Source organism: Podarcis vaucheri (genome assembly GCF_965113315.1).
Source record: "Podarcis vaucheri genome assembly, chromosome: 11".
Classification (NCBI taxonomy): Eukaryota; Metazoa; Chordata; class Lepidosauria; order Squamata; family Lacertidae; genus Podarcis; species Podarcis vaucheri.
In genome coordinates this window covers 62,326,514-62,342,524 of record NC_138749.1, presented here as the reverse complement: position 1 = coordinate 62,342,524, position 16,011 = coordinate 62,326,514, and the positions used below count along the sequence as shown (strand labels likewise).

The 16,011-nt window shown below is 40.4% G+C and overlaps 1 protein-coding gene across 3 annotated transcripts in view; it reads left to right on the top strand.

Annotated features, from left to right (window-relative positions):
* Positions 1 to 16,011, top strand: part of VPS13A (vacuolar protein sorting 13 homolog A) — a 161,800-nt gene that overhangs the window by 81,354 nt on the left and 64,435 nt on the right. For all 3 annotated transcript variants that reach the window (XM_082241458.1, XM_082241457.1, XM_082241459.1), the window contains exons 26-35: positions 2,057 to 2,213; positions 3,538 to 3,617; positions 4,446 to 4,505; positions 4,595 to 4,745; positions 5,803 to 5,919; positions 6,027 to 6,130; positions 6,700 to 6,867; positions 9,382 to 9,689; positions 11,848 to 11,995; positions 13,318 to 13,468. In XM_082241458.1, the coding sequence (XP_082097584.1) occupies positions 2,057 to 2,213; positions 3,538 to 3,617; positions 4,446 to 4,505; positions 4,595 to 4,745; positions 5,803 to 5,919; positions 6,027 to 6,130; positions 6,700 to 6,867; positions 9,382 to 9,689; positions 11,848 to 11,995; positions 13,318 to 13,468 (1,444 nt within the window). The remainder of the gene's footprint in view (positions 1 to 2,056; positions 2,214 to 3,537; positions 3,618 to 4,445; positions 4,506 to 4,594; positions 4,746 to 5,802; positions 5,920 to 6,026; positions 6,131 to 6,699; positions 6,868 to 9,381; positions 9,690 to 11,847; positions 11,996 to 13,317; positions 13,469 to 16,011) is intronic.

The window sequence follows — 16,011 nt, the reverse complement described above, 5'->3', positions numbered from 1 at the left end:
AAAAGGAAATCTGTAGGAAAGGGAAATCAGAGGAAGTTCGCACAAGGAAACACTTAAGGGGAGGCTGTTTGGCAAGTACAGTTAGCTGTATCCTTCAATGTGGGGTTCCGCAGGGCTCAATCCTATCCACCACGATTAACATCTACATGAAACCGCTGGGTGGGGTTATCTGGAGGTTTGGAGAACGTTGTCAGCAGTATGCTGATGACACTCAGCTCTATTTCTCCTTTACATCTGTAGGTGAGGCTGTGGAAGTGCTTGACCAGTGTCTTGCCTCAGTAAGGGACTGGATGAGAGCCAACAAACTGAAGCTCAATCCAGATAAGACTGAGGCACTGAGAGTGGGTGGTTCCCAAGACCAGATGGGTGGGAGTTCGCCTGCTCTTCACTGAAGGAGCAAATTTGTAGCTTGGGGGTATTTCTGGATACTTTGCTGTCACTCAAGACTTAGGGGACCTCAGTGGCCCGGAGTGCCTTCCATTAGCTTTGGCTGGTAACCCAGCTATGCCCCTATCTGGACAGGGGTAGCCTAACTACTGTTGTCTATGCTTTGGTAACCTCAAGGTTAGATTACTGCAGTGTGTTATACATAGGGCTGCCTCTGAAGACAGTTCGGAAACTTGAGCTGGTGCTGAATTCAGTGGCCAGGTTTCTCACGGTTGCAAGACGCTTTGAGCATATTACACCCATCCTGGTCCGACTGCACTGGCTACCAATTAGTTACTGGGCCCCATTCAAAGTGCTGGTTTTGACCTATAAAGCCTTAAATGGCTCAGAAGTGCAATACCTCAAGGACCACCTTGTTCCGTATGAACCTACCTGCACCCTGAGGTCAATTTCTGAGGCCCTTCTTCATGTGCCTCCTTCATGAGAGGCCTAGAGGGTGGCAACATGAGAACAGGTCATTTCTGCTGTGGCTCCCCATCTGTGGAATGCTCTTCCAAGGAAGGTTCGCCTGGCGCCTTCATTATACACCTTTAGATGCCAGGGAAAATGGTTCCTTTTTAACTAGGCCTTTGGTAGATCTGATTTACATCCTATTCCCTTTTAAAATGTGTTGTAGGGGGTTATTGGGTTGTTGTTTTTATTTTGATTATGTACTTTGTGGTTTAATATTCTGATTTTATCCTGTGAACCACCCTGAGACCTCTGGGTATTGGGTGGGATATAAATTCAATTAACAACAACAACAACTGATAGCATGTTAAATGCTGGTAACTAATTCTTCTGTCTATGTAAAGCTAAAAACCTCTCACCTTAACTGGATTATCAGTATGTATATGGGGTAGAATCCAGCCAAGTCATCGCTTCTGCATAAAGATTAGCACCTGTGCACCCCCTAAATCTGCTCTGGGAGTTCCCCAACCCTCTGGAGCAGATTTGGGGGTGCTGTTGGATATTTGTGGGGGAGGGAGGGGAGATGTTTTGTTGTATAAATCCTTATGCTGGTGGAATGAGTTAGTTGGAGACCACCCATTTCTTTTTCAATATTGGTAGTGTTACAATAATAGATATCTTCATAAAACTTTTCCCCTAAGTAGTTGGAAATGTACATTATCCATAACAGTTACTGATAATAAATCCTATCTTATTATTGCAGTCATCTATCTACCTATCTACTTTGGAGTTCTCTTGACCGGACATGTAGAGGATTGCATTGTTTTGTAGTAATTGCCTGTAAATTTAAATTTGGTTCATAAAATATGAACATTGAAGAAATAAATACATTTGGAGGCAGGGCCCTTCATGACCAAATAGCATGCACTGGCACTGAGAATGGGGGAAAAAACCCAACAGCTTTTTTTCTTTATATTTCTCACTGGATGCAATTGACAACTTTTAATGGAATAATGGAATAAAATATGCCTAGGATGATGTTCCAAATCGGTTTTGTAGGAATGTGTAAACCAAGGAGGATTCTTGAAACTGTCTTCTACACCATATTCTAAAAAGCCTTTAAAGCTCTGCTTACGTTTCCTCTCTTTATAAGCAGCTGCCCACCCCCAGCATGTCTGTTGGTTTGGTTGACTTAGCCCCATATTTTGTTTATACATAGGTGTTCCTTCAAGTGTCTCGTTTTACTGAAGGTATTGAAAAGCCAATTCTTCGTTTGGAGATTTATAGTTTAGGCACTGAGCTTAAGCTAAGAACATATGATATGGCAGCCACTGCTTTTCTTAAAGAGATTTGCTTAATGTGTCCAGAATACATGGGTAAGTATTTACCTCTGTGTTAAAATAATTATTAATTATTTGTGGTTGCTATTTAGGTTTCTGCTGGAAAGAGTTGTTGGGAAAATCAGTGTAAGGCATAGGAGGATTGGCAGACAACTCACAGCAAAGGCTTGTTCTTGAATATAGTCCTTCTTATCATTAGTTTATTTCTATGCCAGTTTTCCATAGTAAAGCACACTGGCGCAGCTCACACCAGTGCCAGAAAAAAATGTGTAAGTTTCTGTTGTGAGCAGAATAGCATAGACAGCACCTGGTTCAGAACCACCTCTAGACTGTGCACCTGTCCTTTCAGGAAAAGTATTATTCCATTCAGAGTCAGATCTAGACTTTGATTTTGATTGGCAGCTTTCCAAGCCACATTACTTCTGTCATATGCAAATTGAGGCTTAGCTTGAGCCTCATTCATTCCAGTATCTCCTTCCCTCAGTGTCTGTTCAGGGTTTTGACTGTCTCCCTGGAATTACTAGGTGGTGGAAAAGAGAGATAGAGCTGTGCTATCATCTACATATTGATAACTCTTCAAGCCCAATCTCCTGATGAGTTATTTCGGTGCTCAAGGGATGGAATAGAGCTACAGTGGTACCTTGGTTCTCAAACTTAATCCGTTCCGGAAGTCTGTTCCAAAACCAAAGCATTCCAAAACCAAGGCACGCTTTCCCATAGAAAGTAATGCAAAATGGATTAATCTGTTCCAGACTTTTAAAAACAACCCCTAAAACATAAATTCAACATGAATTTTACTATCTAACGAGACCATTTATCCATAAAATGAAAGCAATAAACCAGGCATGTCCAACTTCAAATAGGCTGCAATCTACCAAGTATCAAATACTGGCAGTGATCTACCCATTGTCATTGGAGGGACGAGGAGCACGCGCAGGGTGTGTGTGTATGGAAGGAGGTGGCTAAGTGGACACGGGAGGTGGGAGTTTAAGTGGCGGGAAGGAAAGGGAGGCAAAAGTTATCTCTCCCCTCTAAAGCAGCTTGCTCCCCCTCCAATCCAGCCCTTTCTTTCTCCCCCCTCAAGCAGTCCCCCCCCTCAAGCCAGCCCTTTCCCTCCCCCCCAAGCAGCTCTCCTCCCTGCAAGCCAGCCTTTCTGGATCCCTCCCCCCCAGCACCCCTTTTTTTAGTTTAGCTTCTGAAACTAATTATAGAAATGATCTTACAATCTAATGATGATTAAATCATATATTGAGATCCTGTTCTGTCACTATTTATTGATCTGACAACATAACTTTGAAAATACAATAAGTAACTCCAGTGAGTATGTCATTTTGGCTATTACTGTTCTTTGTTTTTTTAGATGATAAAAATAAGCCAGTTTACCTCATTTCAACACTGGATAATTTAATTGATGATCTTCTAGCCATTGAATATGTAAAGGTAAGAGTGCTGAAGGGAAGATACAATTTTTTTCTTCACCATAATACTGATGTGTTTTAAATACTAGTTAAATTGACAAATAATCTTAATTATCTAAAAACCTAGAGACCTGATCCTGTTTGCTGTTTTAGCAAATGAACATTAGTTTAGGCACTCCATCTCAGAAAGGATGCTGTAGAGTGGAAAATGTACAAAAAAGGACAGCTTGGGGGGGGGAATGACTCTGGGGAGGATACCATTGATGTGTATATACTTTCTTCTCTCCATTTACACTAGAACTCGAGGTCATTTAGTGAAATGTATTTATTTAAATTATTTTCATCCCACTCTTCAGCAAAGCGGGGTGGGGTGGGGTGGGGAGGCTCCCGGGGTAGCTTCCAGATACCAGTAATAAGACAGGACAGACAGAAGAGAGTATCATTTCACCTAAGACATTCATTTATGCATAATTATGTCACAAGATGTGGTGATGACCACAGTTCTAGATAGATTTAAAGTGAGATTAAGTAAATTTATGAAGAATGGCTAAATGGAGCTTCCATGTTCATTAGCCATGTGCCTCTGGAAGGCAAATGACATGGGGTGCCATTTTTCTTGCCTTTCGTTTTTGCTGTGGACTTCCCAGTGGCCACGGTTGAAGACAGAATGCTGGATTAGATGGGTCCTTGATCAAGTCTAGCAGAACACTATTTAAGTTAGTATGTTAGTATCAGAACAAATACTGAGGAGCGGATGTAACAGCATTATCTATATTTCTGGATAGAGCTGGGTTGTATGGTATATAGTGTTTTCTCATTTTAACTGTCTTTATTTACCTTCTGAGAACAGGCAGATATTAATTGCCCAGATCTGAAAACTACTTATAAGAATGTGGTACAGCTCATAAAGGTAATAATGATGGCTTATTTTTGTAATTTTTGCTATGTCCAGGAAAGTGCATTCAAAACATATTCTTACTAAGATTACTTTGTTGTTAGGTTACTTTTTCTTCTGTAGATATCCATTTACACACAGAAGCACTTATGAGTACCATGAATTTCCTAAATAATCTTCTTCCGAAACAAGAGACAAGTACAGTAGAGATCGTCCAGGAAAAAGAAGAAAAAAAGGAAGTTCTTAAGAAACTTAGTAAGGTCTTTCAGTCTCAAACTCTTGTATTGCTAACTTTCTTCCAGCCTCATTTCACATCCTAGGCTTTTAAAAAGTGCATGCAGGAAAGTGTTTCAGGCTGGATGACAGCAAATGAAAATTGTGGGTCATGTTCATTTGCCCAAACCCTAATCTAGAAAATAATTCTCGAGTTTCTGTATAGAGTCGGGGTGGAAGAGGAATGTGCTTTAAACATGGTACTTCAGAATCAATAAAGTGCACATGGCAATCAGTAAAGTGCACATCAGTTACTCTGATAGTGTAAGCATTACTGAAGTGTATTGCCTACACCTCAGGAGAACTTTGTTCCTTCTTATTTCCATGTGTTATTTGAAGGAAGTTTAGTTTGAAGAAATCTCTCATGTACCGATAGAAAGTTGCATTTTGCCAAATCTACAGTCCTTAACTAAAACAGTTGGATGGCACCTCGTACGCCTCCTTCTGGCAGCTCTGGCAGCTAAGCTTGTGACAAGCGTATTGCTCTGCTTTCCTTTGTATCACGTCAGCAAAGCTGAGGGGGGTTGGTCGTCATCTGGGCAGCCCAGGACCTCCAGACACACTGGCCAGGCTTGCACCTCAGAGAGGTCATTTTGGTGCTGCTAACACAGTGGTTTGACTTCACCCCTGGAGGCACACTCCATTGTCTCTCAAGACAGATGGATGCCAACAGCACTGTCTTACTCAGCTTTGGAATCCTAGTATGTCCCGAGGATTAGAGATAACCTATGAAGTGACAGCCTGTTCTCTGCTTATGTAGCCTTGCCTGTGTCAAGTCATGCCCCGAGGAAGGAGGCATAAAGACATTATTTCTTGGTAATATTTAGTCATTTCTGTTAACTTGAAAGATACTGCTTTAACTCTAATGGCATGTTGCACGAAAAAAAATAAAATAAACCAATCTGTAGAGCTACTACTTTCATAGTTTGCATTCCTCTCTGTATTTGTGCACTCTGTGTTTTTGTACAACTGTGATCCTCGTTGGAATTCAGATCTCTAATTCCAAATATAACACTTTTTGCTTTTAACTTTCCCATAGCTTCAAAAAAGTCAAAGTATGAAGATGTTTGTGATCTCCATGTTTGTGCAGACATGTCCTGTTTACGCATTTTTATAAGAGAACAAAAAAGCTGGATATCTGAAATCCGCATTGAAGGTAAGACTAAAATGCCAATTACAATATTTAAAGGTTACTAGAACCCAGAGGAAGTACCTTGAAGATTGTGCCATATTAGATTTGTTAATTAATACTGTTAAATTTAGGTCTTGATAGTGAGGTAAAGATGAAGAAAGAAACAACTGAAGTATCAGCAAACTTAAAGAATATCGTTATTTTGGATTGTGATGCGGCAGCACTGCATAAAAAGGTATGTGTGTTCATTTAAAGGGCATGCCAGGCTGTGTACAGAAAGCAGTGTACTTGCAATATAAATATTAGGCTTTAGCCTGGTTTAATTGATAATGACTTTAGTCATCTCTTGCTTATCCTCATGCTTGGTGTGGTTTTTGGGTATATGTTTTATACCAAAGAGTAGGGACAAAAAAGTCTGTTAACTTAAACTGAAGCCCTTCAGTGAAGGACTGCCACACATATATTGTATTGAATAGTGTGCTATAGAGAAAAGACATAGGTTGGATTATGTAATGTACACACATCATTCTTGCCAACCTTTTCCGCTATGCTCCCCAAATATCTGCTCCTGGAGGGTTGGTGAGGTGTCATAGGTGGCTGCAGGGAAAGGGAACTGGCAGGTGTTGTCTCTTCCATCAACACTTCCAATGAAGGACACCTGTGCTTTATCCAAGCCCCTTGTGTGAACAGAAAGACTCCTTCCATTAATGTAAGAACACCTTTGGATGCAGCCCATTACCTTTATTTTGCGCACACCTTGTAAATATTATACTCTTAACATTGAACACTTTTTTCTGTTCCAAGGCTCTGTATATTACAGGCAAAGAGGTCTTCAGTTTCAAAATGGTGACGTACATGTATGCTACAAATGACATTTCGTATACTGATATGGAAGCTGTTGACAGCCAGGTTTACTTAACTGTTGGATGCATTCAGATTGTTTTTGTCAACAAATTTGTCTCTGCTATTTTGGTAAGCTTCCTTTTTGTTTTAGAAAATACAATAAGGTGAAGAGATTGTTTTACTTAACTTATAGTGGGAGCAATGGTGTAGTGGAAGAGTAGTGCACCCCTGGGATTTTTTTCGAAGTAGGTGCGATGATGCCATTAGTTGGAGAGACTGACTCTCTAGAAACTTTTGTTTCTAGATTATTGGCATAAATGAAGTGAGGGAATGGGTCCAGTTTCCTAATCTATGACTGTCAGCTGATCCTTATAAATTGGGTATTAATCTATGTATGGCTGCTAATTGGTGTACACAAGTTTGTATAAATACGTGCATTTTTGTACTGTCATTGGGGTGGTGTGGCTATGCAGAGAACATGGCTGTGTGACTGTCACGATGAGCTGTACCTTCAAATTTACCACTACACCACTGATTGGGAGATCCATTTCTGTTTCTCCTAGCCCATTTCATTGAAATTGAATATGAAACCGCAGGATCCAGGTGGTCTTGGAAATCCAAAAAAGATTTTCTAGATCCATTTCATTTGGGGTTTAGGCTCGGTTTTGGCACAGAAACTGCTTTGGTAGCCCTGTATGATGACCTCTGTCAGGAGAGAGACAGGTGAAATATGTCCCTGTTAATTCTCCTTGACCTCTCACTGGCTTTCAATATCCTCAACCATGGTACCCTACTGGAGGATCTGTCCAACTTAGGGGTGGTTGGCACCACTTTGCGGTGGTTCCAATCCTACTTGGCCCTTGTTGTTTCCAGAGCATGATGCTTGGGAAGTGCTCTTCAACTCCATGGAATCTTCAGTGTTGAATTCCTCAGGGTTTGATTTTAACCCCTTTGCTGTTTAACATTTACATGAAACCATTGACTGGGGTTATATGGAGTTTCAGAGTACACTGATGGCACACAGTTCTGCTTCTTTACATTTACAGATGTGGCATTGGATGTGCTGGACCATTGCCTTGCCTCAGTTATGGCCTGGATGAGAGCCTACAAAATGAAGCTTAATCCAGATAAGACTGAGGCACTGCTAGGGAGTGGTTCTGTATGCCAGATGCATAGGAGGTTGCCTGCTCTAGAAGGGGTTACACTCCCTCTGAAGGAGCAGGTACATAGCTTGGGGGTATTTCTAGATCCTTTGCTACTGCTTGAGGCTCAGTTGGCCTCAGTAGTGTGGAGTGCCTTCCATCAGCTTTGCTGGTGACCCAGCTGTGCCCCTATCTGGACAGGGATAGTCTAACTTCTGTCATGTATGCTCTGGTAAACTCTAGGTTAGATTAGTCCATGGGTAGGCAAACTAAGGCCCGGGGGCCGGATCCAGCCCAATCGCCTTCCAAATCCGGCTCGCGGATGGTCCGGGAATCAGTGTGTTTTTACATGAGTAGAATGTACCCTTTAATTTAAAATGCATCTCTGGGTTATTTGTGGGGCATAGGAATTTATTCTCCCCCCACTTCAAAATATAGTCCGGCCCCCCACAAGGTCTGAGGGGCAGTGGACTGGCCCCCCGCTGAAAAAGTTTGCTGACCCCTGTTAGTCCAACACATTATATGTAGGACTGCCTTTGAAGACAGTTCAGAAACTGGTGCAGAATTTGACTGCCAGGTTGCTCAGCAGGCCAAGATGGTTTGAGCATATTACACTGATCCTGGTCTGATTGCATTGGCTGCCCAAAAAAAAGATCCGCACTCAATTCAAAGTGCTGGTTTTGACCTATAAAATGTTTTGGCTTGGCACCTAAAGATATGTAATGAAGGCACCAGGCAAAAGCATTTCTCTATAACTAGGCCTTTAGCCTTTTAAATGTGTTTGTTGGAGGGGCGTTATTGGTCTATTTTTGTTTCTGTTTTATTCTGTATTATGTGTTTTCATTTTGTTTTTGTTGTGAGCTGCCTTATGATCTTTGGATGAAGAGCACTATACAAAGTTAATAAATAATAATAAAATAAATAATATTCAGTAACTTATATTATGTTGTATCCCAGCACTAGATAATGAATTATTCAAACTAGAGTTAGGTTTTCAAATTTACGCTTGATGTTTATATTCATTTGAGCCACATTGATGTCTAGCAAAACCTTGGGGATTAAAATTAAGTATGTCAATATCAGTGAAAGTATGCTTTCCTAGTTGTTGTGCAATGCTTAGACAATTCTTTGTTTAAAAAGAGGTATACTTTTGTTATAACTTAAACCAAATGGGTCTATGGTGATAGAAAACTAAAATTGAAGTCAGCCTCTGAGACAAACATGATATTTCAATACCTTGTATAATGTTGCCATATGGTTATACCTTTTTTCCTTTTTATGTTTTGTTAATTTGTCTATGTAACAAGGAACTATATAATGCTTTTTATTTTTTCTCTTCTACTCTAAACATGTTTATTGCTCAACTGTGTGGAAGAGGGAAAGACAGACATAGAGAACAACACAGATAATTTGTAATGTGTAGTGAGCAAACTGATACAAAAATGATGTATTTTTGTGACTGTTATCCTCATCTGTTGCTGATTTCCTGTCCCTTTTCTAGGCTTTTGTAAACAATTTTCAGACAGCAAAGGAAGCAATTACTGAAGCCACTGTTCAAGCTGCTGAGAAAGCAGCTACTGGTGTAAAGGAATTGGCTCAACAAAGTTCCAGAATGGCACTGGACATTAATATTAAAGCACCCGTTGTCATAATCCCACAGTCGGCAATATCAACTGATGTTATAGTTGCTGATTTTGGGTTGATCACCATAAAGAATGAATTCCTTCTCATTAAAACGTCACTACGATATAGTGTCCCACCTATTCTTGATTGTATACATGTGAAACTTAGTGACCTAAAGTTGTACAGGTAATATCTTTATAATGATTTTGTAATGATTTCTTCTAAATTAAGTTGTCAAAAGTAACAAAACTGAAGAAAATGTACTAAGTAAACACTATGTTCTACTTACAAACCAAAGTTTTAGTTTTGCTAACTAATGTTCTTAAAGAGAGAAGATTCTTCCATTAGATGGGACAACTGAGGTCATCTGGAGGTTTAGGATGAGGTGTCATCAATGTGCAGTGACACTGAACTCTTTTCCTTTTTATCTAATTTATATGAGGCAGCAGTATTAATTAGTGCTTGGATGTGGTATGAAGGTACTGTTAGTAGTGAAAGTAAACCAAAGTGCACAACCAAGTGTGTAAGTTGCATTATTGAAGAAAGTGGGAAACCTTTGTTTCCTTCATACAATGAAGAGAGAAGCACCAGAGTTCTAGATTTAATCTACAGTGATGTGTGTGGTCCACTCCAGTGACATATTGTGAGGGATGAGGCTGGGGGGCTGTGGCCCCAGGCACATTTTTTTGAGGAGGTGTAGTGAAGCACCCCCACAACAGCCTCCCTCATCAAGGCAGGAGCTGCAGGGAGGGAAGCTGCACCCTGGCCTTTGGGATCCAGCTTCCTTGCATGGTGGCCCCGTGCTGCCAGATGGCTGCAGCTCCACTCCCAAGTCAGGCCTAACCCAGGGGTGGAAGTGGAGGAGAGGCGGCGGCGGCAGAACCCCCCTCTTCCACTGGGCTCTGGCATGCGAGTGCACCTCCCACGCTACGTTCTAAGGTTGGGATTAGATAGTCCAACCCCAGCTGTGCAGGGCTGCAAGGACGCCATGGATACGCCCGGATGGGTGGGGTATAAAAAATAAATGATGATTATTATTCCCCTGAAGCAGTGGCGAGGGCTGGGCTGGTGCGGCCGCAGTGGGCCTCCTCCGTGCCTGTCCTCTGGCTTCATGCCCCATGCACCCAGCCTGGGCAGCGGTAGCATACAGTCCACTGCTGGTCCTCTTAACCCTGTGTAATGTGGAAAATGACCCCTCTTGCCAAACTTTGGTCCAGGTGACCCCCCCCCCCCCCGGTCTAGCAGCTTATAGATATGTTGTTCATCTGTGTGGTTCAGTAGTGCTTGCTCTTTCCCTGAAGTAACAGATTTGTAATCTGGGAGTTACATGAACTGGTTTTTTCACTAGGTGCTCATTTTACCAACTCAGGCTAGTGTACCAGCTGTGACCCACTTTGAACAAAGATAGTCTAGCCTTAATTATCCAGGTTCTTACCTCAGGGTAAGACCACAGTAATGCTTTATGCTTGGGTTTGCTTTTAAAGAAACTTGGAAGTACACCTAGTTCAAAATACAAATGCAACATTGCTAATTGGGACCAGGCATCACTATCATATTGCATCTGTGCATTGCACACACCCTTAATCTGATTTTCCTTGTACTATCAGCACGTCCATCTCACTTGCAGAAGATTAAAAGGAGAAATAGATCAGTGCATCATCAAGATGCTAATGGCAGCACACTCCAAAGCGCCAGATGACGCCATTCAGTGGTTTCATGTACTTGTAGATTTAGTACTGAAAACCACTCTGTGTTTCTGTTTGAAAGATGGGATAGAATTTTCAATAATAAAACAAATCAATAAAAAATATACCTACTCCAAATGAATATCCAGCATTGTCCTACACAGGGTATATTGTTGGATGTTTACACAGGTACAAAACACTTAAATGAAGTATTTCATCAAAGCTGCAATCCTGAGCCCATTTGCAGATATTGCAGTCTTAAATTTTTATATTTCTATTTCTATTCATATTTATATTATATTTATATAATATAACAGGCACAAGGCAGCTTACAGCTAAAATGGAAACTGTCTAAGAACAGAAAATAATAATAATTAAAAAGCAATTAAACTTGAATGCAGCCTTGTGAATGATGTTGTTATCATCATCATCATCATCATCATTATTATTATACCACCCTTCACCCGAAGATCACAGGGTGGTTCACAAAATGAAAAACAACATGAAAACACAAAATCCAAAATAAAGCAAAAACAAAACAAACCAATAACCCCTTTCCCCCAGACACATATAAATGGCCATAGAATGTCAATCAGCCAAGCACCTGGTTGAAGAGAAACCTTAATTGGATTGTGACTTTTTTTCATTTTTATTTACAGATCAAGTTGTATAAGTGGTTTATTGCAAAATGAAATACAGCTGCTGCAACCATTAAATCTTGAAGTTAGTGTTGAACGCAATTTAGCCGCTCTCTGGTATCATGAAATTCCTGACATTAAAATATTTGGACGTCTCAAGCCAATGAATGTAAGTTCTTAGTTGCAAAGATGTATATTCTTGCAACTATTGTCAATATTAATAGGAATTAAATGCAGGTTTGACCCCTGTCATTTCATATATCCCAATATTTCTTGTATCTTATGATTTAGCAGCATATATATAGTTTTTTATTTGCTGCAGATGTTACTTTCTGTGAATGTAAGGAGTCTCTTCCATCTGTTTATAGAACAGAACATTTGAATACAACTCAAAGGTCATCAGGATTTGTTAACTGCTTAATGAACATTGTTGTTTTGTCATCCAGGCATTTGTGGTAGGTTTAGGTGTATTGGATTGTATTTTTATTGCTCCTGTTTTTTTTTGTTTTTTTGTTTGTTTACATGGAATTCATGTTTGCTGTATATGTTTTAATGTTCCCCCGGGAGCTTTGGGTGAAGGGTGGATTATAAATATAGTAAATAAACAAGGTTTCCATATATGGTACAAATTTAAATAAGCAAAAATATTAGGTCTTCCAGACCACTTCTGTATATAGTACAAAATAAATAATTAGTGCATCTTTCAGGGTTTGCTTATTCTTGGTCCCAGATTCTACAAGGAGAGATTGGAAGTGGGAAGTGTGCTTCATATTTGTATTCTTTCCTCCCTTAATCCTTTTATTGCAGGGAAAATGAGCCATAGAGATAAAATATTCAAATCAATACTCCGTTTCAGTTTTATCCATGGACAGGGAAGGGAGTACATGAGCCCAAGATCTGCTCCTGGTGCCGCTGCCCCACCCCTTCACTTTTGAGGGCAAAGTATAGTTTGAACAGTCCAAGAAATGAGGAGAGGCAGAGCCTGAATTTCAATTTTTCTATTATTTTGAAGTTTGCTATGTATTCAATAAATATTCTCTCTGCACAAGCATTTGAATGTAAACATGGAATAAATTTTGACCCCCCCCCACTCCAGTGCAGTAGCAATGCATGAAGTGGTGGCAGAGGTGCATTTGCCAGGGCAGGATGGTGATGTTGGAGCCCTCGGTTGGTGGCGACCTGCAAGTCCACACGCATACCTGGCAGCTGCAGGGTGATGCCAACCCAGTGGTCACTACCCTGCTCTATCCCTGCTCCTGCAAATGCAGCACTACTGATGCTTTTCTGCCCTCCTTGTCTGCAGCTGGTGCTCCTTATACATGTTGTTGCTGCTATTATTATTATTATTATTATTATTATTATTATTAAACTTAAAATGAATTTATAATCCTTATTACATGGAAAAACCTTTTGATTCTAGAGGACCTGTAACATTTAATACAGTTATATATATTCAGCCTGCAATTAAGAGTAATCAACTTCTTTTCAAAGCTGATTCTGAGTCAGGATGATATAACAACTATCTTGAGAACACTGAATGAAAATTTAGGGGATAGCTCTGGCCCTCCACCTCCTGTACCGGAAAAAAAAGATGTACTAAGCATCCATAGTGGAACAGCAAGTGTTTCCCAGCATTCTGGAGGTATGTGTTTTAAAGCTTAAGCTACAGTTCAATTATCTCTTTCCTATAGAAGAAATTATTAATTTAATTTAATAGTTACATGAACTATAATTTTTTGTTTTGAGTGAATTTAAATGAATATCTTACATAAAACTCACTTGCAACATTGGGTCTTGATCTACATAGTTTTACTATTTAATTCATAGACAAAATTCTGTAAATGGGTTGGTGAGCAGTATCATCTACAATTGGTACGTCATGGAGAGTTACACCACTTTTGCTATATTTTGACAGACCCGTATTATATTTCATATATAGAAGCCTGCTCACATTCATCTTGGACAGTTTCTTTTGAAATCCATTGTTTACTTCCTTTTTAATGATCCAAACATTCTTTCTCTCATGCTGACACACTGGGCACAGGTGTGTTTACCTCTCCCTGGTGCTCAAAGGCAGGAACATACTCTCATCTCAGGAACTTCTAACTAGTCCATTCCAGGAAGCCACCTCAATTATGTTACTGAGTTATTGTGCAAGGCAGTAGCTTGGTCATTTTCCCATCATTTCTGATTTTGCTTGTGTTATTTTTCTGTTAGCTGTGTGTGCTCAGGACAGGTGATTTGTTTTGTGTGGCTTGTGTGTGTTTGCCTCCTTTTGTGGGAAGGGATTCCCCCCCCCCTTCCTGGAGTCATCACTTCACTTTAGTCTGTGATTGTTTCCTCTTGCTAATACTTGCTGGTTGATAGCTTAATTAATTTTCCTGCTGTAATTTCTTCAGTTGATTTCCCCAGAGTAATTTCTTCTTGAAATGATTTATTTCCTGTAATTGATTTAATAAGATTGGTTTTCCATAAATGATTGAATTTAATAATTAATTCAAGCCCAGTTTTGTGCTTTGACTGAAGGTAAGGCAGGTGTTGGGTTATGGTGGGCCCATGAGGCAGTGGTCTTAGCCATAAGGGCATCTTGTGCTGCTTCTACCTTTGTTCATTCAACACTTATGCCTTGATGATGTCCTAGATAAGGAGTGAGGAACCTCCATCTTATGGGCCAGTCTTGGTGCACCAGGGGTTCCAGTTCAGCTTGCACACCCACCTATCTATCAGCTGACATCACTGGTGATGTCAACTGATGGGCATTGGCTATGTGTCCTGCTCCCAGCAGAGAACAGGATTACACAGCCAAGGCATCAGGATTTAATGCCCACTAACCAGCAGATGAGTTGAAGTTAATGTGCTTTTTACAAGCACAGTTCACATGCTTTTTTTTGCAAGCAGGCAAGTGGAAGCAGCAGGATGGGAAAAGTCTCCCCACCCTCCCCTCCACTGCTGCTCACTTGCTTGCAGGAGAAGCAGCGCTCCCACTTGGAACCAAGGAAGCTGCCTTAAAGCACTTCTCAAAACAGCTGTTTGAAGTACCCACACCCTTATAACTATACTTCACAAAAAAGTATGCAGATTGGTGGGCATCATCACTTGCTAACCTTTTTACTCCTATAGACCAATATGGAATTATTCCAAAATTTTCATTCTCATTCTTTGCCATGGATGCTCCTTCTCTATCAGTTCTTCTGTACACGGTTTAAGTTTTGGTTCCTCATGGCAGTGACATCTGCAAAAGAGTATGTCTGAGTTGAATGCACTGTTTGTGGCAAAACACCTGCACACCTTTCTCAAACCTGAGTAGTGCTGAGGTACCTTCCTTCATCCGAAAGGTCAGTTCTTCTTTCCATCACCAAGAGGAGCTCATCCTTCCTATCTTTTACCATTCCTCTATCCACCACATCAATGTCATGGAATCCTTTTAAAAATCTATATTTTCCAGACTTGTCCCATCAGTCAAACTAAATCATTTGTGACCTTTTTACCATGGAATTACAATAAAGCAGTTGCAGCAGCTGTGGCCTTTTCCATTCACTCTCTTCTTTATTAGGTTTGTAGGGCTATTGCATGGACTAAACCTAGTATGTTTACTTACCATTATAAAATGTTTTTGTGTACATCTGATGAAGTGGCATTTGGGAAGCAAATACTGCAGAATGTTCTTCCTCTTAGATAACCCTCCCTATTGGTTCTGGTCAGCTTTGAAGCATCCCTGCTGGGTCCAGTATGGTAGGGTCCCTTGGGGTTATCTGAAGGGTGTGTCTCCAGTCTGTTATCCTAGACCCAGGGCCACATACTATATGTGCCGAAGCTTTCTGCCATGTTCACATGTTTTGCTTGTGGGTGGGTGCTGTGTATTTCTTATTTATCTAGCTTGGCAAAACATGCTTCCAGAAATGGGCTGCTTAAAAGTTCCTTCAAGATTGGAGGGAACTAAATCCACCTGAGTCCAGTATGGGCTGGACCTGTTGTGTGTAAGGAAAACAACCTTAAGAACCCTATAGCCTATACAAAATCAGTTAACTGAATAACCATGTGTTAAGCAGAGTGTTTCATAACTGTCAGTCTGGCAAACTTATTGCTCTGGTGATGGTCATTGATGGCAAAATTGTTTTATTTACATTCATCTAGTTACATTTCTTCTCTTTCAAAATGCAGTGCATTAGAGACTATAACTTTTTC